This window comes from Henckelia pumila, chromosome 4, assembly GCF_033568475.1.
Source record: "Henckelia pumila isolate YLH828 chromosome 4, ASM3356847v2, whole genome shotgun sequence".
NCBI classification, from domain to species: domain Eukaryota; kingdom Viridiplantae; phylum Streptophyta; class Magnoliopsida; order Lamiales; family Gesneriaceae; genus Henckelia; species Henckelia pumila.
In genome coordinates this window covers 145,685,792-145,711,326 of record NC_133123.1, presented here as the reverse complement: position 1 = coordinate 145,711,326, position 25,535 = coordinate 145,685,792, and the positions used below count along the sequence as shown (strand labels likewise).

At 35.6% G+C, this 25,535-nt stretch overlaps 1 protein-coding gene and 1 pseudogene across 1 annotated transcript; both read right to left on the bottom strand.

Annotated features, from left to right (window-relative positions):
* LOC140861528 (protein ROOT HAIR DEFECTIVE 3-like) lies at positions 1-12,735 on the bottom strand. The gene is made up of 23 exons (XM_073264550.1): positions 12,604-12,735; positions 11,974-12,123; positions 11,671-11,737; positions 11,489-11,591; positions 10,985-11,055; positions 10,809-10,872; positions 10,670-10,735; positions 10,497-10,544; positions 10,345-10,407; positions 10,196-10,252; positions 9,872-10,030; positions 9,720-9,788; positions 9,537-9,628; positions 3,761-3,839; positions 3,263-3,428; positions 2,808-2,932; positions 2,406-2,668; positions 2,203-2,299; positions 1,945-2,103; positions 1,728-1,832; positions 1,478-1,572; positions 1,175-1,271; positions 1-692 (listed from the first exon to the last, which is right to left on the bottom strand). Exons 1-23 carry the CDS (start codon positions 12,605-12,607, stop codon positions 444-446), a joined length of 2,448 nt encoding a protein of 815 aa, XP_073120651.1. The 5' UTR covers positions 12,608-12,735; the 3' UTR covers positions 1-443.
* Positions 12,736-14,080: 1,345 nt separating this feature from the next.
* LOC140861533 (protein ROOT HAIR DEFECTIVE 3-like) lies at positions 14,081-24,412 on the bottom strand (annotated as a pseudogene).
* Between the last annotated feature and the right edge of the window lie 1,123 nt (positions 24,413-25,535).

Genomic DNA, 25,535 nt, shown 5'->3' with positions numbered 1-25,535 from the left:
ATAACTCAATGACCAAACATCATGTATACATACGAGTCTACTAGATTCTCGAGTGAACACCACAAATTTCACTTGTGGATTCAATCAGATTACATTCTCATTTTAAACACAAAACTGGTCGTAAAATCCCAGTCTGGTTTCAAAGAAAATACATATTAGGTTCCAACGTACAAAATTGAAGGCGAATCGCAAGTAAACCAATGCCAGCAAGAGAATACGAGGTTATCACCACAGAGGAGGAAAACTTATCAGCATAAAAAAGAAAGACAATTATATACTACCAGTGGGGCAATTCTGATGAAAAAATAGGACCCCAGTATACAACCACTTAACGAAAACCAACGTACTCAACTTTGTGTTCTTTGTGCAAGTAAGATACTCCATTAGAGCATAGGTAAGCTCAGCATTGTATTTCGGATAATCGTGAAGTTGGAATCCTCAGGTTACTGTGTTTTGGGATGAACCGACGGACTAGAGTGTTCAGTTCCGTTCTCGAAGGATGTTACCTCGGAAGAAGCACTCGATGACAAGTTGGTATGATTATTTGCACCACTTTGTAAGGTGTTTGATTGAAGTGGAGGGTTACGTTGAGGATCGGAATTAGCACGCCCTTGCCCCTCCTCAGCCAGTTTTCTAAGAAGGTTCATGACGGTTGGGAGAAATTTGGTAGAAATGGAGAGTATTCCAGGCAACTAGGTTGTGCAAATAGGAAATTAATCAGATGAGTTTATCTCAATTCTTCACACAAACAAACGAGCATAGTTGGTTCAAATTGAAAGAGTAAAGCATATAATACCAAACAAAAGAAAGAAAGAAAGAAAATTTTATCCAAAACATCATTTATGTGAGCAGAAAAGGTTGGACACAAAAAATCATGTGGGAGAGCTTAAAAGGCAAAGGTGACAAAATGCTGCTCCCAGAGAAGAGGATTATTGCTACACGAAGTCACTAAAATAAAACAAAATAGCCACGCAAATCTTCTCCTGTATTCTCAATTAAGTTGCGGGACATCAGTAGTCAGTAGCTATCGACTTGTCCGCAAGAAAAAGGATTGTTGTGTGTGAAGTTATATGAACGAAAAAGGATGTTTCTCGCAAAACATTGGCAATAAGACCATTTTAATTTTTAAACTAAGAAGGTAAACATAATAACAATAAGAGACTTGTTAACTTACAGCTCCATTACGAAATTCACCAGATATGTCTAGTTGCATCCAAAGGGCTTTTATAAGCAGAAAACCAACGAAAATGACACCCAAATACAAGGGATTCCTGTCAAAAGCAATGGAGAATGAGTAAAATCTGAAAGAAACTAAAGGAGCAAATGGTGGTCCATACAGCCAACAACTAAAAATCTAAAATAATGGGAAATAAAAAGAAAGGAGAAACACAAGCAGAAAATATCCACCGAGAGTAATGCAAAGAGCCTAAAACAAAACCCATTCCCACTACCAAGACAAAAGGTGACAATAAGATACCTCAAAAGGGTCATAAATTCATTGAAACCCAAGACAACCAAAGCAACGATTGCCCATGGGGGAGGTAACCAGTTGTTACTTCGCCTGCTAGCTTCCTGAAAGTTGAGAATAAGAGATCAGTGATTATACACCAGCACACAATCAATCCATCAAGTAAAAAATTAAAATAGAAATGCAATAATGCAGAAGTCTGCACCAGCATTATAACACATCACTCATCACAATTTGATCGGCAGGCAAGCATGTTTACCTGAGCAGCAATTGCTTGAGTAACAGTATACTCGGTCTCAGTTTTGAACTGTCGCCACAATGATTTACACTGGACTGGTGTTAACAAGGTTTTTGACGATGGAACCTGGATTAGGTAAACGTGACATAAAGAAACAAAGTAAAAATAGAGACTATCTTGACTGTAAAGTATCTTCAATTTATAATTTGATATATAGCTATGCCAAGTTGCCAACTACCTTTTCCCAACTGCTTGAGGCAAGAGGGTCCACTGAAACACTTTTATTTGTAGAAGCCCCACTTTTGGGCTCCAAAAGAGCAAGGGACAAGGTGTTCTCAACAGTATCAGCATCATCAGTTAACCGGATAGCAGCCATAATTGACAGTAGCTTCAGAGACTGGTGAGCCATAGACAAGTGGAAAAAGAAAACCCGTAAATGTTCCATTAGATGACAAAAGAATAGTCACACAGGAGATCTTAGTCGAGCATATCATACAGCTGAACGAGCAGATTTGGTGATCGCTCGAATATCCTCTTTTCCGGTCCAGACCCGTGGCATTGAGTCGGTGTCCTGGCCAAATAAGGTCGAAAACCTGTCAACATTAGTCTGGTCAGTTCCTAACATAAATACATTTTTTTAAAAAATCCAAACTGCAAATATTCTTAAATAAATATATTAAGGAAAGCACTGCAAATGACCTGTCTTTCATTCGGATCAAAACCCTTCCGGCTTCTTCTTTCGCTTTTGCTTCAACCAATCCAATGGCATAATCTTTCAAACTTGAGACCATTTTTTCCTTTGTAACCTCGTCCATTTCAAAACCAGAGAGTGCACTAGAAAACCCATTAACTGCTATTCCAGTTTCACGCTGGAGAAGTTTTCTTATTGCAGGCCATGTATCAGTGCTAGCTCCATCTAATAAAGCTTCGACAGGTTCAGATACTGCTACATTCAAATTTTTCTGTCCATGAAATGTTATCAGCAAAAGCTACACGATATATAGACCAAAAAAGAAGGTCCAAACATTATAGTGATAATGATGATCCCTCAACAAACACTAGATCATAAAGACTCCATTAGCCAGTATATCATATTCATACCTCAAATATGGTTGTAAGTTCAGATAACTTGGCAGCTCGAACTGCAGAAATATGTGCATCTATATCGCGATGGATCTTATCTCGTACTTTAGAAGTGTCCCAATTTGCCTGGTCAATGTCCGAATCTACAAACCATGAGAAAGAGTTATTCTGCCTGTTTCAAGTATCATCGCTAATAAACATTAAGAATTAGGTCGTTCAGCACAATAACAAATTTCTTGGTATAATGAGAAGGTCCCTGTGACAAAGAAGTTCGTACATTACGATGTTAGATAAAATACAAAGCTGGAACAGAAGAGTATCAGCGAATAGCAGCAACTTCAAAATTCAGTTTTTTGAAGCTACTCTGCCCATTTAAGATGCTTTTTAGGGGTCCTCTCTCTGTCGAAATTTAACTGCATTATGATGTCTGGCAGAAACTAGAATTGAGGCATGTTATATATAAGTTATTGAACCTGCAGCTGCTTTGTCAAACTGTGACACGAAAAACTTGGAGCAATCCCGTGCAGCCGCAGCAAACCCTTTACCCTCATTCAAGGCACTATCAAATGCTTCTTTGAATTTCTCCAAGGTTTCAGAGCGTATGTGTCCCAACATGAATTGATAAGCTGGTTGAACAAGCTAAGGTAACCAACAAAATTGGACATTGTAAGGCCAAAACACAAGAAAACCAGACAGATAATCAGTTAAGATTAAATTGTATCCATCAACTCAGGACACAGCAACCAATCAATCAATGTAAGTATGCACATAAACACCAAAAAAATATCAACAAGTTCAAAAGTGGACATCCAACAACAAAAAGTTCCCTGTCCATCCAGATCACAGCCATATTCGTAGGAAATGAATAGGAAAGCTGAACAGGGGTTAAACAGGAATGCAGTTTGGTGTGCATTAGGTTCTTTATTCATATATTTGCAAGCATAAAACAACCAAGAAACTCAAAGTATTACTTGCAAAAGTTTCTCTTCCAATTGTTTCCGCTTTGAAGATCGAACTCCTTCGTCAAAATATGTGGCTTCAGCATCATACCTATTATAAAAAAAATTAACACTCAAATGACTAAGCAACTTGATTTCAGGTTATGATTCCAAAGCATTAAAAGAATTGATGCTCAACAATTCTGAATATATTATTAGGACACAAGAACATCATATATATATACAACAATAGGAATCAATAATAATTCCCTTAGATTCTAAGATCCTCTAAAAAAAGGAAACTTACCTATTGACTATGACTAGAATATATGAATAATTATATCATAATTATATACATAAATAACTTCTTACACTCCCCCTCAAGCTGGAGAGTAAATGTTCAACATTCCCAGCTTGCTGACCATTTCTCGAAACATAGGCTGATGAAGACTCTTAGTTAGAATGTCTGCCACCTGGTCTTTTGAAGGGACATAAGGCATGCAAATCTCATTATTCTCCAACTTCTCTTTAATGAAGTGTCGATCAATCTCTACATGTTTTGTTCGATCATGTTGGACAGGATTATGGGCTATACTAATGGCTGCTTTGTTGTCGCATAAAAGCCTCATTGGTGAGTCCATAGGAAGTTTCAACTCCTGAATGATCCGTCGAAGCCAAAGAAGTTCACAAACCCCATGTGCCATAGATCGAAATTCTGCCTCTGCACTACTTCGTGCAACAACTCCTTGTTTTTTGCTTCTCCAAGTCACCAAATTACCCCACACATAAGTACAGTAGCCGGAGGTTGATCTTCGATCAATTGATGATCCTGCCAATCCGCATCAGTATAGGCAGTGAGAGATCGAGTGCTTTGCTCCTGAAAATCAGGCCATTTCCTGGACATCCTTTGAGATATCGGAGAATCCTAATTACTGCTTCATGATGTTCTCAGTTTGGTGAGTGCATAAATTGACTAACGACTCCAACAGCATGTCCAATGTCGGGTCTAGTATGAGCCAAATATATCAATCGTCCAACCAACCGTTGATATTTCTCTTTATCCACAGTAGCTTCTTCTTTCTTTTGGCAGAATTTTATATAAGGATCCATGGGAGTTGGAGCAGGCTTACATCCAAGATATCCAGTGTCTCTAAGAAGATCAAGGATATATTTTTGTTGAGAAATTACAATTCCTTTTTCAGACCGAGCCACTTCCATGCCAAGAAAAAACTTCAAATTTCCAAGGTCCTTCATTTCAAATTCTCTTGCCAATTTATTCTTTAAATCTCTCATCTCATCAAGGTCATCTCCGGTTAAGATGATATCATCAACATAGACAATAAGAATTGTGACTTTGTGAGTTGTTGAGTGTTTGAAGAATAAGGTATGATCAGATTGAGATTGAGTGTACCCGAACCCCGTAACACACTTTGCAAATCTTCCAAACCATGCTCGAGGTGATTGCTTGAGACCGTATAATGCTTTCTTCAACCGACAGACTTTGCCATTTTCATTTTGTTCCTTAAATCCCGGAGGAACCTCCATGAAAACTTCTTCTTCTAAGTCTCCGTTGAGGAAAGCGTTCTTCACATCTAACTGGTGCAACGGCCAGTCCAAATTGGCAGCCAACGAAAGAAGAACTCTCACGGTATTTAACTTAGCGACGGGTGCGAAGGTCTCTTGATAATCAATTCCAAAAGTCTGTGCGTATCCTTTAGCTACAAGACGAGCTTTATACCTCTCTATTGTACCATCGGAGTTGTATTTGATGTTGAATATCCATCTACAACCAACAGTGGTTTTTCCTTTGGGAAGATTAGTAATTTCCCAAGTACCATTTTTCTTGAGAGCTGTCATTTCTGCCATTACGGCCTCTCTCCACTTTGGGATACCTAGAGCTTCTTGTATTGTTTCTGGAATCTGTTCATCAGTGAGTTGAGATATGAAGGCTTTGAATTTTCCAGATAGGTTGGATGAGGACACAAACTTAGCAAGGGGATATAAAGGAACTTTTGTGCAAGTCCTAGTGCCTTTTCTTTGAGCAATGGGCAGTTCAGGGGCTGGATGTACAGAAATAGGAGTGTTAGGACTGTCACAACGAGAAAGAGATGAAGGGTTACCTTGTTGAAGACCCGGATCGGATGATAGCAGCTCTGAGATTATAGGAGGCTCCCTTCGAGTACCTGTTCTCCTAGAATAAACACGAAGTTCCGACGATTTAGTAGTAGGAGGATCAACCAATTCAAGTGTATTAGGAATGTTGTCCTGGACAAAATCTATGGTTGGCAGACATGGACTCCTAGGATTAGACACACTCGAGTTTATCTCCCCGTATTCCCAAAAAATTACCTTCATAGGATTTTATCTCCCCCTGAAGGGAAGATTTGGGATAATACGGTAGATTCTCAAAGAAAGTGACATCGGCACTAACATAGATTCTTTTTGTGATGGGGTCTAGGCATTTGTAACCCTTTTGTGTGGCTGAATACCCAATAAAAACACAACGAACAGCTCGTGGATCAAGTTTGCTCCGACCTGGTTGATGTACATGAACAAAGGCAGTACACCCGAATATTTTTTAGGGTAGATGACTGAAGGACCGATTGTCAGGGAAAGATTGGGTGAGAGTTTGATGAGGGGTTGCATATTTAAGGACTTTTGAGGCATCCGATTGATCAAATATGTTGCTGTAAGAATAGCATCGCCCCATAGGTATTTAGGAACGTGACAATTAAACATTAAGGCTCGAGCAATCTCGAGTAAATGTCTATTTTTCCGTTCGGCAACACCATTTTGCTGAGGACTATGTGTACAAGAGCTATGATGTATGATCCCGTGTTCTAAAAGATAGTCACCCAATACTAGGCTAAAAAATTCACCCTCATTATCCGTTCGTAAGGTCTGGATATTGGTGTTGAATTGAGTTTTCACCATGGTATGAAAATATTTGAACACTTGGATGGACTCGGATTTGTCTTTTAATAAATAAACCCAACAACATCGTGAATGATCATCGACAAAGGTAATAAACCACCTAGTTCCAGTGAGATTAGTAGCCTTAGATGGTCCCCAAACATCACTGTGTATGAGTGAGAAAGGCTTAGAAGCTTGGTACACGTGAGGTGGAAAAGAAGATCGGTGATGTTTAGCCATTTGACACACGTCGCATTGAAACATAGATGGATTTTTATTAATAAATAGAGAGGGAAACATGTGTTTTAAATAACCAAAACTCGGGTGACCGAATCTTTGATGCCACAACATTATTTCAGAGTCACAACAGAAAGAAAAAGGACTACTACTACTTTGCAAAGCTTGTCCATCTAGAAGATTAGGTCTCTTGAAGTAATAAAGCCCCCCATGTCTTTCAGCACTGCCAATCGTCCTCCCCGAGACCTGTTCCTGAATTTCACAGAGATTAGAAAGAAATTTAGCTACACAATTGTGATCAGCTGTTAGCTTGGTTACAGAAATGAGATTGCAGGATAATTTTGGAACATGGAGTACAGATTGTAGGGTTAAACATGGAGATATAACTATGGAACCTTTACCTGCAATAGTGGATGGTGTACCATCGGCTAAGGTGACCCTAAGATTACCCGAACTAGGAACATAGGTTGAAAACATATGGGAGTCATAGATCATATGATCGGAAGCTCCAGAGTCAATAATCCAAGGACTGAAATTTCCTTGATTGACATTTAGAGCAACCGGGTGATTACCTTGTTGTACGCAGGACGTGTATGAGGAGTGATTAATGGGCTGAGAGGCAGATAGGAGTTTGTACACTTGCTCCAGAAGTTCTCTGTTGGAGAGAGGAGATTCATTTGACAATGATTCGTTACTTTGACTGGAGGCAGCAACGGTGTGGAGAGCTTTGTTGTCTCTCGGAGGACGAGATGATTTGTAATCAAGAGGACGACCATGCAATTTCCAACAGGTGTCTTTGGTATGCCGGACGCTTGCAATTTTCACACCAGGGCCTACCAGCGCGACGAGGCTGATCTTCAAACCGAAACCAACGCAGATGTTTCTGAAATGTGAGGGGCAGCAACATTGTTTAACATGATCTTTCTCCGGCTTTCCTCTCGATGGACTTTAGCAAACACCTCTCGGATGTTTGGAAAGGGAGATCGGCCGAGGACACGCCCTTTAACATCATCGAGGTCCTTAGAGAGGCCTGAAAGGAAGTCGAAGACCTGCTCAATATTCTGAAGTTTCTGGAAGTGGAGTCTGTCAGTAGCACAGTGCCATCCGAAGTCAACGTAGAGATCACTCTCGTGCCACAATCCCACCAACTGATTGTAAAACTCTGTGACAGATCGGGATCCCTGCTTCGTCTGGCGGATCTGGGTTTTTAGTTCGAACATCTGTGAGGCATTCCCGACATCGGAGTATGTCGCCTTGACTGAGTCCCACAAATCTTGAGCAGATGGAAGAAACAAATAGGATTTCCCAATGGCTGGATCCATGGAGTTAATAAGCCAAGCCATGACCATTGAATTTTCGGCTTCCCATGTCTTAAACGTAGCAGGAGTGGGTTCGGGCATCGGGTTGTCACCTGTAAGATAGCCGAACTTTCCTTTGCCTTGGAGAAACAGTTTCACAGATTGAGACCATTGCAGAAAATTCAATCCGTTCAACTTGTGAGTAGTAATGACTAGAGATGGAGTCATATCTCCTAGAGCTTGTCCTGAGGCTACAGTGGAATGGCTGTTTTTCTCAGAAGACTTGACCTTTGGTGTTTCAGACGCCATATTTTTTTTTTTTTTTTCTTAAGAATGGATCGGAATGTCTCTGATACCATAAAAGAATTGATGCTCAACGATTCTGAATATATTATTAGGACACAAGAACATATATATATACAACAATAGGAATCAATAATAATTCCCTGAGATTCTAAGATCCTCTAAAAAAAGGAAACTTACCTATTGACTATGACTAGAATATATGAATAATTATATCATAATTATATACATAAATAACTTCTTACAAGCATGACCAATATGTGCAGTTTTCTATTACAAATATCATTCACCACAATAGCAGGAAAATTTCTAGTTTCTGAACTCCTTTGTGTCTCTATAATTGTTATATCAATTAATCAACAACTTAACCATTTACCAAATTAAATTGAAAATGAAACGTCCATAAACATACCACAGATATATTAGCTTCCTCATTCTTCCCTATCTGGCATAAATAACTGATGTGTTTGTCTTGAAAAAGAAAACAAGATGGTTTTCAAATGAAAGTTTGTTATCAAACATATCTACTTGCTGTGAATGTTCAAATTTGATAAATGATGCAAATTTGCAAATATCTGTTTCCGGTTAGAGAAATCCTAACCCATATCATTTCATTATTGCAAAATTGACGTTCCACTTAATTTGTTCCTGAGAGAGTAATTCAGAAAACCCCAGGGCCCCACCAACCGAATAACCATAACATCAAACTCAACCCACCACAGCGACAGACAAGGGCCAAACTCCCCGATTATATTGGTCAAAATAAATTTTCTTGTGGTCATCTTCAGACCTAGACTCGGTTGAACGCAAAAGTATCCAACGCGATGCTTAGTTCCAATTTCTCTGTTTTGTGGAAATATTTTGGGAAAATGTTATGAGAAATTGTTCTGGGAGTTTAGGGAAGAACTAAAAACATAGTGTGAGGGTTATGGATAGGGCAAAATAAATTTAATTGACAGATTCTTCAATGACCGCAAACATCATCTATAAGACCATATTTTGCCACAATTATCATTAGTCTACGAGGAAATAAAAATGCAAGTTCATAATTCACTTACTCCGACAGACAAACGTTCAAAATTGATGTGAGCTTCCTACCAAACCCAGGCACTGATTGGGACTGTACTGTCTCTTCCAATTGACACCATTCCTATATATTTATGAACCCAGAAAATTGATGATTAAATGACTCAAAGATATATAAAAAAACACGGCCTTCACATGTATCATTAGAAGCATACCTCATTTGACATAAAAGAGGAGAATTTCTCATTAGCTATTTCCTCGCAACGTACGGTGGCAACCATAACCTAACAAAACATAAGTAAATATTTCAATGACAACTTCCTCGATAACTTACTTGGTGATTATGAATTGAAATTTCGGACTGGACCTTGTGAGCAGGCAAGTCAAGATCCTTATTCTCCTTAATGACCTTCCACATCTGTTGTGCACTAAATGAAAAGCCAGAAGCGGGAACTACACCACGCCTGTCGCCTGCAAGCCCGCCAGGTGCAATAGAATGGAAAAAGCGCTGTCTTAGATTTGCCACCTTTGACCAAAAAAAAAAACAATGCAAGGTTTTCAGTTTGCATTCATCTTCCCCTAGAAAAAAAAAGTGCATATAGTGATGCACCAAATAATGTAAAATAGCTCTATTATAACAGGCCTCTGGAAACACATAAGTGCAATTTTATCAAAATTCAAGAGTATGAACCTGCTCTTTAAATTGATCTTCCTTCTCCTCATAACTGGAGAGAGCCACAACTTCAACCTTAAATTCAAACATTTAATAGCCTTGTTAGTCAACTTAAATCATAGAAACGCGTGAAAGAGAATTTATCTAATAAATCAACAACACCTTACATTGAAAAATTCACTTAATGGTGTTTCCGCATGAGCTTGTGGCTTAGGAACTGAATCCCATATCTTCAAAGAGGGATCAAAGGTGAAAAGATAGACAAAATCGTAACACAAAACATAAACAAACAAATAAATAAAAGGCCCCATATATGTACCTTCTGAATGTCTTCCCTTAATACGGGTTCCAAGTTTTCCAAAGGAGTCTACAATGCAAAGAAAAACAAAAATGCTCCAGAATTTCAATATTTCTTTCATGGGACCAAACACACGAAACATTTGAAGCAGTTTATTGAAAGACGTCTTTGAATGAAAAACAAGAATAGGATACCCTTGTCTTGTCACGAATAACAAACAGCAAAGTTGTCTTGCGTGGGCTAAATAACCTCATCATAACCTGCTCATGATATGAAAAAATCACTTACAGTTACATTTGAATTAAATATCTGTTTTGCATACCGATGGATTACCTGAAATACAGTTTTCAAGAGAGGTTTGTTTGCAGCCTGCTCACGGCCTATGTCATGACACCACCTGGACGTAATAGTTTTGCAAGGCATTAATTTAGACAGACATACACCAATTCTAAACAATTCCAATAAACTGAAACACCTATATCATTTGTACTGAAACACAACAATTGTACATATTTATGAGCACGATATCTGAGACAGCCAGGGCGAATAGAGCACTCTGCTTTTCAAATGCAGTATCATCCTGAAAAGGAGCAAAAACTTTAGGGAAAAACCGATTCCAATACACACATCAAATTAATTACAAAGAAAGAATAACGATACTACAGAGCTAGTATGCATTCTCAAATATAGAATGCATCACATTACAATGCATCTGTTAAAAAAAATGATACAAAAGGAGTTGTGAAGGCTTCTTCTGGAAAGGGAAATAAATAGGGAAAAAACAGATGACAAAGAGATGTTTTATGCGGCACACAATTACATCTTTGTCATCATAAATACCATATAATCAATTGACATGAATATGGAGCACCAGCAAGAAGATGGCATCAAAAGCTACACTAAGATGAGCACTAAGAAACGCAAAAAACTTGTCAAAGAGACGTTCTCTCTGCGCGACAATGAACCTAGAAATGACAAATGACCACAGTAATCAATAAATAAACTATAGCAACCTCTCCTCGTTCTCTTCCATCAGTACCCTCTAAATCCATTACAAGAGTGCAAGGTTCGATTCCAACACACTTTGCCAGCCAGATACCTTTTGTAGTTTGGGACCTGATAAAGTTGAACTTAATCAGTATTTTTTGACATCATGAGAAACAAAAGGTAATCAAATTAGTTAGAATGTGCTTGCCTCCCTATGAAAGCATCCATTTCCTTAAAATTAGTGCCGAACAGGTTATTCAACAACGTGCTCTTCCCTGTAAAGTTCATATAATGTAATTCAGTCAACAAAATTGTTCGCAGCTGGCATCACTACGTAACAGAGAATAATACAGTTGTTTAAATAATCATGAATACGGTTCCCGAGTTTCTAAAAGCAATCGAGGGTAAAAATAAAATCTGTGCAGCTCTTAACGAGATCTAAATGAAAATCCTAATTCAATCAAGCCAAAATACATTGAAGGCTGAGCCACTTCACCAAAATAAATTATACCACTGCTCTGAGGGCCCATGATGGCGACTACGGCATAAGAAAGGCCACATTCGGCAAGTTTAACTTCCTTCATGAAGTTGTCGATGCCAACAACATTGAAATTACCATCTCCATCTATGAGGTGAGTTGCACAACAACTGTTGCCATTATCTGAATATTTTTAATGAAAAACGAATTAACAAGAAGCACAATAGTAATTCATTTTCTTCAGGAAATAAATCAATCACTAATTGCTACAGCATAACAGCAACAGCACCATGCAACGACAGAATAACATGATACCAGACATATTAAGAAAATGGAAAGCTGATGAATTTTTTTCAGAGGAAACTGCGTTTTGATTGAAATGAATATCATGCATGCGTTCCCTCCAACTCAACTTAAAAAATAACCTTAAATCTATAAAACAAATATGAGCTCTCGCTAACAATATAAAAGCAAATCACCCCAAACTGAAATTCTATCATCAAGCAACAGAACGAAAGGCTGAAAATTCTGCCCACATTTCCGACCCAAAAATAAATAATAATAATAATTAAAAAAAAAAAAAAACGAAACCAAATAGATTAATGATAAATGAGAGCAAAGCTCAGATGAGGGTTTTAAATGATAAATGGATCGGAATCGTACCCATGTTGTCGTGTGATGGAAGGTGAATGTATCCCCGGAGAATGGAAGAATGAAGATCGGTGAAATGGATCTCAGATGAGTATGGATGCTACTTTTTTCATGTATGTTTTCTTCTCTTTTAAATAAATAAAAGACCTGCATTTTCCATTCAAATTCTTTTACAATTTTTTTTTTCATTTTATATTTTGAATTGCAAAATGTTGAGCACTATGACCCCATTCATTTTCTCGCTTTACTTGCAGTTAGATTAGAAATATTCCAAGAACAACGGCTGTGACATAAAATATATAAATTAAAAGATTCACTTCACACGATTTCACTTTCACCGATCAAATTGATAGAATGTATTTTTTGATTTGATCTAATTTGTGGTAAAAAAAAATAATTTTTATATTAAGATGATTATTTTTTAAAAATATATATGAATCGGATCCATTGATCTCACTCATTCTAATATAAATAAATAAATATTTCTTTTGTATATTAAAATATTTTCATTTCGCTTTTAATGGTTGTCTCATATTTATTTTTATTTCTTTTTTTCAAAATAAAATATTCCTTTTGTAAAGTACAATAAGATCATGTTTATTTTTTAAAGATATTTTTTTGGATTAACGAGTGATTAGTCTACACTTTACAACATCAATTGATTCAATTTTGTGTCAAATAATCTTTTAGTTTGAGTTTCCAGACCCAACATGCTTTTATCATTCAATTAGCTATGTATCATTGAAATTTCAGTATTTTTTATAGTACAATTACAATCTTGATCTAAAATACAAAAATATAATTTGAAATTTTCATTTTTTTTGGAAAAAAATATATTTCAGTTTCAATGCGAAAAATTGAAACATAAAATTAATCATTTTCTTAGAGAATAAGCTTATCTGTTTGATTGTAAAGTAATCATAAACATAAGTTTAATTGATATACCTAAAATATTAATATTAGGTCACGTTTGGACGTGTTTTTATAAAACGTTTTTATAAAACGTTTTTATAAAAGTGTTTTTTTTAAAAAAATTATAAAACATTTTAAAAAAAATTTAAGAATAAATTTGTATTTGATAACTATTTTATAAAAATGTTTTTATAGTTAAAAATATGTTTGGATAATTAATTTTCAAAAACAATTTTAGAGTTAAAAAATTAATTAAAAAGATATTTGAACATCTATTTAAAAAAACTTTTAACATTACTTTTTTTTCCTTTTTTTTAATGGACAAATTTTTTATTTTTCCTTTCATTTTTTTTTACATGTTAGTTCATTTTTTTATATGTTAGTGATTGATTTTTTTCATTTTCATTTAATGCATTATTAATATATAAAATTTAAAAATACATATTCTTATTTAATATATTAAAAACAAAAAATCTTAATAAATGCATTAAGTATATAAAACTTAAAATTGAATGAAAAAAAATATAATTTATAATAATAAACTTTTTATCGACTTAATCTCGATTTGGGTAATTATTTCAATTTTTATTTAAAAACAAAAACTTTCATGTAATAAAGAGGACAGAAAATATTGAGTCTTGACTCTTGAGTTTACAAATATTACCGATGAAATATATCTCTGAATTTATATTAGAACTGATCAAAAACTTTTGAGATTTGATTCACCCTTGTAATACATTGCAATACCTCGGAATCTCTTACAGGGGAACGAACACTCGAGACTTAGCCGTGACGAATTCTGTACCTCACACCCCTAATTCTTACTTTATTCATCCAAACATCCTTAGAATCAGACACCTGAATAATACTTGCTATTTTCCCTCACTGAATTGAGTGCATGACCACTTTACCAGTGACTCGGTCCGTTTCCAGGTATGAGAAAGCTTCGTTAACCTTGTCGAAAGGGAAGGAGGGTCCCTCAGGATCAAGTATCGGCTCCACCTTGCCACTCTCCAGATATGGATTGAGATCCTTCAAATATTCTCCATTCGAAGTCACCACGAACCTGAAACCTGACGGTGTAATAACACAGGTTAGGACAACCAACTCCCGCCTTACTTCACTGCCCTGTCACCTTGTCCTGTCATGTTCAAAATGGGAAACAAAAATCATACTTACTACTCATCAAGGCATGATCTAGTAAAGATTGAAATGGGAAACAAAAATGTTTCTTGACAGCTCTATCACAACCGCCACTTCAAAAAACAACTGAATCGTCACTTTAACCTCATAAATTAACAGATTCAATCCTCTAGGCATTTTGCATAATAAGAACTGCATGCTTTTTTTCTGAAAATGTGCAGATTATCTTTCACCATGTTACCAGGAAATCAGCAGTCACAAGCCACAAGTAACATATGAAGTCATTACAAATGGTTGAATTTTCACAACTTCAGGTTTGACGGCAAAGGTGCTAGCAGAATGTTTACAGAAGAGAACAAAGACTTCAGTTTTAACATCCCCAACATACCATATATTCAATCTTTACAGAAGCATTCATAGATCAAAGAATTTGGTAAGGCAACACAAATTCTAATTGACCAAAGGGTTGTACACTCAATAAGGGGTACACAGAAAATCTCAATTTCCTTCTCCAAAAGCAATAATGTATTTCATCTCCGACTTTGGGTTCAAGAGGAATGTGACTCAACAGTAGAGCTCTGGTACCAGAAAAAAAATCATGAAAGATATGGCTGCACAGAGTTGATAAAATATTTTCTATTCAAGTCTACAGGACAGGACACACAAGATCACATGAATCCTTTAAATTAATACTAATAGTTGAGTTTTATTTACAATCTTGGGCAAGGAAACAAAGGGAAATAAAAACAGTACACACGCTCTTGATCCACAAAAGAACTCCAGAAAAAAAAAACAAAGAAAAGAAACGTGCCCGAAGACAAGACAAGGTCATGGAATTGAATCTACTTCCTTAGGGACCTTCTAATATCATGGTTTGCATAACAATAGCTCTTAAATACAAAAAACCAGGTAGCTAAAACTAAGGTACTTGATTCCAAAATTCGCTGGGTGTAGGCACACACAAACAGGAAACTGTCTACAACTGTTATCAATCTATCAATAAATGTAAATTTGAATATTTTGGGAAATAGATTCTCAATTAAATGTTCTTTAAATTAAAATAGGGAAAATATATGGCTTTCCTTAGGCCCATTTATTTTATTCTAGGGTTTGATAGACTTTCCTTTCTTATCTTAAAATTTAGAACACATAAAAATTTATAAAAAACAGAAAAAAGACTGAGGGCGCGCCTCAGTGGGCTTCAAAGGCTAGCCCAGGCGCAGGGGCTGAGCCTGGTGGCAGGCCAGAGGAGCTCGCCTTTGACAACTATGAGGCATGTTATATACCTGCAGCTGCTTTGTCAAACCGTGACACGAAAAACATGGAGCAATCCCGTGCAGCCGCAGCAAACCCTTCACCCTCATTCAAGGCACTATCAAATGCTACTTTGAATTTCTCCAAATCCAAGGTTTCAGAGCGCATGTGTCCCAACATGAATTGATAAGCTGGTTGAACAAGGTAAGGTAACCAACAAAATTGGACATTGTAAGGACAAAACACAAGAAAACCAGACGGATAAACAGTTAAGATTAAATTGTATCCATCAACACAGGACACAGCAACCAATCAATCCATGTAAGTATGCACATAAACACCAAAAAAATATCGACAAGTTCAAAAGTGGACATCCAACAACAAAAAGTTCCCTGCCCATCCAAATCTCGGCCATATTCGTAGGAAATGAATAGGACAGCTGAACAGGTGTTAAAAACAGGAATGCAGTTTGTGTGCATTAGGTTCTTTATTCATATATGTGCAAGCATAAAACAACCAAAACTTAAAGTATTACTTGCAAAAGTTTCTCTTCCAATTGTTTCCGCTTTGAAGATCGAACACCTTCGTCAAAATATGTGGCTACAGCATCATACCTATTATAAAAAAAATTAACACTCAAATGACTCAGCAACTTGATTTCAGGTTGCAGTTCTCTATTACAAATATCATTCCCCACAATAGCACGAAAATTTCTCCATTGTGTCTCTATACTTGTTAAATCAAGTAATCAACAACTTAACCATTTACCAAATTAAGCTGAAAATGAAACGTCCATAAACATACCACAGATATATTAGCTTCCTCATTCTTCCCTATCTGGCATAAATAACTGATGTGTTTGTCTTGAAAAAGAAAACAAGATGGTTTACAACTGAAAGTTTGTTATCAAACATATCTACTTGCTGTGAATGTTCGAATTTGATAAATGATGCAAATTTGCAAATTTCTGTTTCCGATTAGAAAAATCCTAACCCATATCATTTCATTATTGCAAAATTGATGTTCCACTTAATTTGTTCCTGAGAATGTACGTCAGAAAACCCCAGGGCCCTACCAACAGAATAAACATAACATCAAACTCAACCCACCACAGCGACAGACAAGGGCAAAATTCCCTGATTATACTGGTCAAATAAATTTTCTTGTGGTCATCTTCAGACCAAGACTCGGACGAACACAAAAGTATTGGATACTAAGTTCCAATTTCTCTGTTTTGTGGAAATATTTTGGGAAATGTTATGAGAAATTGTTTTGGGAGTTTAGGGAACTAAAAACAAACATTGTGTGAAGGTTATGGATAGGGCAAATGAAATTTAATTTACAGATTCTTCAATGACCGCAAACATCATCTATAAGACCGTATATTGCCACAATTATCATTAGTCTACGAGAAAATACAAAAGCAAGTTCAAAGTTCACTTACTCCGACAGACAAACATTCAAAATTGATGTGAGCTTCCTCCAAAATCCAGGCACTGATTGAGACTGTACTATCTCTTCCAATTGACACCACTCCTACATATTTATGAACCCAGAAAATTGATGATTAAATGGCTTAAAGATATATAAAAATCAAGCCTCAAACAAGGCCTTCACATGTATCATTAGAAGCACCTCATTTGACATAAATGAAGAGAATTTTGGCAACCATAACCTAACAAAGCACAAGTAATTATTTCAATGACAAAACTTCCTCGATAACTTACTTGTTGATTATGAATTGAAATTTCGGACTGGACCTTGTGAGCAGGCAGGTCAAGATCCTTATTCTCCTTAATGACTTTCCACATCTGTTGTGCACTAAATGAAAAGCCAGAAGAGGGAACTACACCACGCCTGTCGCCTGCGAGCCCGCCAGGTGCAATAGAATGGAAAAAGCACTGTCTTAGATTTGCCATCTTTGACCAAAAAAACAATGCACGGTTTTCAGTCTGCATTCATCTTTCCCCACAGAAAAGTACATATACGTGATGCACCAAATAATGGAAAGTATCTCTATTATAACAGGCCTCTGGAAACACATAAGTGCAACTTTATTAAAAGTCAAGAGTATGAACCTGCTCTTTAAATTGATCTTCCTTCTCCTCATAACTGGAGAGAGCCACAACTTCAACCTTAAATTCAAACATTTAATAGCCTTGTAAGTCAACTTAAATCATAGAAACGTGTGAAAGAGAACTTATCCAATAAATCAACACCTTATATTGAAAAATTCACTTAATGGTGTTTCCGCATGAGCTTGTGGGCGACCGCGGCGAGGAGTTCAGATGATAGCAACAAGAGGAGAGAAAAATGTTAGGTCACGGAAGGGCGATCTAGAGTGTAATGGCCCATTTACCGGATAACCCGATTCATGACCTGGTTGAATTATTCATGACCCGCATGTTCTACCAAAAAAATCAAGAAACACCTTTTAATTGTTCCTAAAAAAATGTACTTGCAAACATATTTCAAAAACAATTTACAAAAATTTTACCCAAACACAAACTTTAAGTGTTTCTTAACTTGAAAAACACTAAAAACGAAATACACGTCCAAACGGAACCTCTATGTGGTTGCTATCTTCAATTATTTGAAAATTTTGCCAGCCACATCAACCATCATGTTCTGTATCTGTAGGACAAAAAAGTGAAAATGCACATAAAACAAATATATTTAGAAACATAATTTTCTTAAAGAAATCTATTTTCAAAAACAGTAATACCTGTATCTCTGACAAGCCAACCTTTTGTAAATCGTCAAGCTATAGAACCCAAAAAGGTGGAAGAAATCAGTCAAAATATATTTTCATTTTACACAACAGATACTGTAAAAAAAAAAGTTGCTTACACTCTGGAATGGCTCTTCTTCGCGGAGTTCAAGAATGTAACAAGCCTTTTTTTCTCCTATGCCCTGTATGATTAGTGCATAATATGATATTTTTTCCCTAATTTTGGTTCGTAAAATTTAAACAAAAGAAACTGGCATACTTTCAGTGTTTTCAACTCGTCCCTGCAGATAAAGAGAAAAGGTAAAATTGTTAGACAAGATCTGTACAAGAGACTCTCAGTGTAATAGGGATATGAAGAATACAGAGGAAACTCTTGGTTGATACTAAAATTTTATTGCCTATTATATTATCAAATTTATTTAATCCTCTAGTTTATAATTTTTGGATGTTAATATGCGATCATCAAATATATACATCATATTCATTACAGATCAGCATGCAAGAAATTCAATGGATGATCCTATTATTTTAGGATAATCTAGTTTTAGTACATATCATAAGTAAAAAAATTGTTGGGTGAGGGTGAAGAGAGTTGGGAGAAGATTAAGATTCGGACTTCTACATGGAGAGAGAGTTTATTGAATTTTTGTTTTTGTTTTAGCTAGGGACTGGATTTTGTATATTGCTAATATGATTTGAGCTTTAGATCATTTTGTGCAGATCAGCAGATCACTTATCCGTTTTTTTTTTGTAATTAGTAGCTCCTTTACAAAAATAAAAAATAAAAAGTAAAGAAATCATATAACAAGTTAAATGAAACAGAGAGTGGATTATGGTCTATTCACTTACTTTGAAGCTGCATTCAGAAACTACATATGATTGTCAATGATATGATTCTGCAACAAAAAAGAATGGTTGATGAGAAAAATACAACGATCAATTGATATAAGATAATATAGTTCATTGCAACAAACCTTGCAGTCAAATGTACAAGTGGATGAACCGGTCTCTAGCACGTTCACCTCCAATATATTTTGTTGCCTGATTGGCTACAAAATAAGAACCATAAGTTTAGGAGATTTTTGCATATATTACACTTGCAAAAATGATATAAATTCTTGATATCTCACAAACTGTGACACGAAAAACTTGGAGCAATCCCGTGCAGCTGCAGCAAACCCTTTACCTCATTCAAGGCACTATCAAATGCTTCTTTGAATTTCTCCAAATCCAAGGTTTCAGAGCGTATGTGTTCCATCATGAATTGATAAGCTGGTTGAACAAGCTAAGGTGACCAACAAAATTGGACATTGTAAGGCGAAAACACAAGAAAACCAGACAGATAAACAGTTAAGATTAAATTGTATCCATCAACTCAGGACACAGCAACCAATCAATCCATGTAAGTATGCACACGAACACCAAAAAAATATCAACTAGTTCAAAAGTGGAAATCCAACAACAAAAAGTTCCCTGTCCATCCAGATTTTGGCCATATTCGTAGGAAATGAATACGACAGCTGAACAGGTGTTAGAAACAAGAATGCAGTTTGGTGTACATTAGGTTCTTTATTCATATATATGCAAGCATAAAACAACCAAAACTCAAAGTATTACTTGCAAAAGTTTCTCTTCCAATTGTTTCCGCTTTGAAGATCGAACTCCTTCGTCAAAATATGTGGCTTCAGCATCATACCTATTATTAAAAAATTAAAACTCAAATGACTCAGTAACTTGATTTCAGGTATGATTCTAAAGCATAACCAATATGTGCAGTTTTCTATTACAAATATCATTCACCACAATAGCACGAAAATTTCTAGTTTCTGAACTCCTTTGTGTCTCTATACGTGTTAAATCAAGTTCAACAACTTAACCATTTACCAAATTAAGCTGAAAATGAAACGTCCATAAACATACCACAGATATATTAGCTTCCTCATTCTTCCCTATCTGGCATAAATAACTGACGTGTTTGTCTTGAAAAAGAAAACAAGATGGTTTTCAACTGAAAGTTTGTTATCAAACATATCTACTTGCTGTGAATGTTCGAATTTGATAAATGATGCAAATTTGCAAATTTTTGTTTCCGATTAGAAAAATCCTAACCCGTATCATTTCATTATTGAAAAATTGATGTTCCACTTAATTTGTTCCAGAGAATGCCCTTCAGAAAACCCCAGGGCCCCACCAACCGAATAACCATAACATCAAACTCAAGCCACCACAGCGACAGACAAGGACCAAATTCCCCGATTATACTGGTCAAATAAATTTTCTTGTGGTCATCTTCAGACTTAGACTCGGTTGAACACAAAAGTATCCATCACGATGCTTAGTTCCAATTTCTCTGTTTTGTGGAAATATATTGGGAAAGTGCTATGAGAAATTGTTTTGGGAGTTTAGGGAACTAAAAACAAACATTGTGTGAGGGTTATGGATAGGGCAAAAGAAATTTAATTTACAGATTCTTCAATGACAGCAAACATCATCTATAAGACCGTATATTGCCACAATTATCATTAGTCTACGAGAAAATACAAAAGTAAGTTCATAGTTCACTTACTCCGACAGACAAATGTTCAAAATTGATGTGAGCTTCCTCCCAAACCCAGTCACTGATTGAGAATGTACTATCTCTTCCAATTGACACCATTCCTACATATTTATGAACCCAGAAAATTGATGATTAAATGGCTCAAAGATATATAAAAATCAAGCCTCAAACAAGGCCTTCACATGTATCATTAGAAGCATACCTCATTTGACATAAAAGAAGATAATTTTTCATTAGCTATTTCCTCGCAGCGTACAGTGGCAACCATAACCTAACAAAACACAAGTAATTATTTCAATGACAAAACTTCCTCGATAACCTGTTGATTGTGAATTGAAATTTCGGACTGGACCTTGCGAGCAGGCAGGTCAAGATCCTTATTCTCCTTAATGACTTTCCACATCTGTTGAGCGCAAAATGAAAAGCCAGAAGCGGGAACTACATCACGCCTGTCGCCTGCAAGCCCGCCAGGTGCAATAGAATGGAAAAAGCGCTGTCTTAGATTTGCCACCTTTGACCAAAAAAAAACAATGCAAGGTTTTCAGTCTGCATTCATCTTTCCCCAGAGAAAAGTACATATACATGATACAAATAATGGAGAATAGCTCTATTATAACAGGCCTCTGAAAACACATGTGCAACTTTATTAGAATTCAAGAGTATGAACCTGCTCTTTAAATTGATCTTCCTTCTCCTCATAATTGGAGAGAGCCACAACTTCAACCTTAAATTCAAACATTTAATAGCCTTGTTAGTCAAATAAATCATAGAAACGCGTGAAAGAGAACTTATCCAATAAGTCAACACCTTACATTGAAAAATTCACTTAATGGTGTTTCCGCATGAGCTTGTGGCTTAGAAACTGAATCCCATACCTTCAAAGAGGGATCAAAGATGAAAAGATATAGAAAATCTGAACACATAATATAAACAAACAAATAAATAAAAGGCCTCATTTATGTACCTTCTGAATGTCTTCCCTTAATATGGGCTCCAAGTTTTCCAAAGGAGTCTACAATGCTAAGAAAAACAAAAATGCTCCAGCATTTCAATATTTCTTTCATGGGACCAAACACACGAAATATTTGAAGCCGTTGATATTGATTATTGAAAAACGTCTTTGAATGCAAAAAAAAAGAATAGGATACCCTTGTCTTGTCACGAATAACAAACAGCAAACAGCAAAGTTGTCTTGCGTGGGCTAAATAATCTCGTCATAACCTGCTCATGATATAAAAAAAAATCACTTGCAATTACATTTGAATTAAATATCTGTGTTGCATACCGATGGATTACCTGAAATACAGTTTTCAAGAGAGGTTTGTTTGCAGGACGGCCTATTTCAATGCACCACCTGGACGTAATAGTTTTGCAAGACATTAGTTTAGACAGGCATACACCAATTTAAGCAATTCTAATAATCTGAAACACCTATATCATTTGTACTGAAACACAAAAATTTTGCATATTTATGAGCACGATATCTGAGACAGCCAGGGCAAATAGAGCACTCTGCTTTTCGAATGCAGTATCATCCTGAAAAGGAGTAAACCTTTAGGGAAAAACCAATTCCAATACACATATCAAATTAATTACAAAGAAAGAATAAAAATACTACAGAGCTAGTAGGCATTCCCAAATATAGATTGCATCATATTACAACGCATCTGTTAAAAAAATGGTACAAAACGAGTTGTGAAGGCTTCTCTGGAAAGGGAAATAAATAGGGAAAAACAGATAACAAAGAGATGTTTTATGCGGCACACAATTACAACTTTGTCATCATAAATATCATATAATCAACTGACATGAATATGGAGCACCAGCAAGAAAATGGCATCAAAAGCTACACTAAGATGAGCACTAAGAAACACAGAAAATTTGTCAAAGAGACATTCTCTCTGCACGACAATGAACCTAGAAATGACAAATGACCACAATAATCAATAAATAAACAATAGCAACCTCTCCTTGTTCTCTTCCATCAGCACCCTCTAAATCCATTGCAAGAGTGCAAGGTTCGATTCCAACACACTTTGCCAACCATATACCTTCTGTAGTTTTGGACCTGATAAAGTCGAACTTAATCAGTAGTTTTTGACATCATGAGAAACAAAAAGGTAATCAAATAGTTAGAATGTGCTTGCCTCCCCATGAAAGCATCCATTTCCCTAAAATTAGTGCCGAACAGGTTATTCAACAACGTGCTCTTCCCTGTAAGCTCATATAAAATAATTCAGTCAACAATTGTTTGCTGCCAACATCACTACTTAACAGAGAATAATACAGTTGTTTAAATGATCATGAATATGGTCCCTGAGTTTTTACAAGCAACCGAGGGAAAAAAATAAAATCTGTTCAGCTCTTAATGAGATCAAAACCAAAATACTAATTCAATCAAGCCAAAATACATTGAAGGCTGAGCCACTTGACCCAAAATAATTTATACCGCTGCTCTGAGGGCCCATGATGGCGACTACAGCATAAGAAAGGCCACATTCGGCAAGTTTAACTTCCTTCATGAAGTTGTCGATGCCAGCAACATTGAAATTACCATCTCCATCTATGAGGTGAGTTGCACAACATCTGTTGCCATTATCTGAATATTTTAAATAAAAAACGAATTAGCAAGAAGCACAACAGTAATTCACACTTGTTACGTTTTCTTCAGGAAATAAATCAATCATTAATTGCTACAGCAACAGCACCATGCAACGACATGAAACCAGAAATATTAAGAAAATGGAAAGCCGATGTATTTTTAAAGAGGAAACTGCGTTTTGAATTGAAATGAATATCATGATGCGTTCCCTCCAACTCAAATAAAAAAAAAACTTAAATCTATAAAACAAATATGATCTCTCGCTAACAATATAAAAGCAAATCACCCCAAGCTGAAATTCTGTCATCAAGCATAAGAACAAAAGGCTGAAAATTCTGCCCACATTTCCGACCCCCAAAAATAAAAAATAAAACGAAACCAAATAGATTAATGATTAATCGGAGCAAAGCTCAAATGAGGGTTTTAACGACGGAGAGAGGATGAGATGGATCGGAATCGCACCCATGTTGTCGTGTGATGGAAGGTGAATGTAGCCCCGGAGAATTGGAAGAATGAAGATCGGTGAAATGGATCTCAGATTACTATGGTAGCTACCTTCGTGTATGTTTTCTTCTCTTTTTCAAGCAAGAGCCCGGATTTTGCAGAGTTTTTTTAAAAAACCTTTTTTTTTGTAAGCTATGATTTTATTTTTGAAAAAGCTCCTTTTTTTATTTAAAAACGTTTATTTGATCATCGAAACATCATATTTACTGAAAAACATTTTTTAAAAAAAAAATTGTTTTTTTAGTCCGACTTTTGTAACCAAAAGGGCCTAAATGACATCACATTCTCGATTCAAATTCTTTTACAATATGTATTTTTTTATATATATTTTGAATTGCAAAATGTTGAGCACTATGACCCCATTCATTTTCTCGCTTTAAATTATAAATATTTCAAGAAGCCGATGAGGAAATAACATATATGAATGAAGAGACTTTTTTTAATTAGAAAAAAAAAACTAGCTTAGACTTAATAAATAACAATAGATAAATTAAAACGTTCACATGATTTCACTGATCAATTTGATAGAATGTATCTTTTGATTTGATCTGATTTATGGAAAAAAAAATTTATTTTTTATGTTAGGTCATCCGCTGCAGTAAAACTCACTCAGAAGTTTATGTTGTGTCACGTCACTGTTACTGTCACTGTCACTGTCACTGTCACTGTCACTGTCACTGTTACTGACACATCAAAAGTTAAAAATCTCACTCATTTTTAAAACTCTCTCTATTATCATAAACTTTTCCAATAATTTTTTATGGGTCCCACTGTCAATTCACTTATTTTATTTATAATTTACTTGTTTTTATTTATAATTTTAATAATCATAAATTATTATTTATTATTTTTAATCATATAATATTTAAATTTTATACATTTATTTATTTTAAAAATATTCTTGAAAAAGTTACTAAAAATGAAATTTTAAAAAAATTATTACAAAAAAAGAAACAATACGATTGAGAAATTAACAATAATAAATTAAAGTGATAAAAAATTTAAAAAATAACTACTTTTTTTTGTAATAAAAAAAAAGAAGAAGAAGAAGCACGCGTCCCAACACGCATTCCCCTTCTACGCCTACAACAAATAATTAAAAAACAAACATAAACCGATCCCACAATTTTAAGACCGGTTATTTTTTTCATTACAGATGCCCTTAAGATCATTATTTTTTAATATATATATATAAATCGGATAGATAGATCTCATTCATTTTAATATAAATTATTAATTTT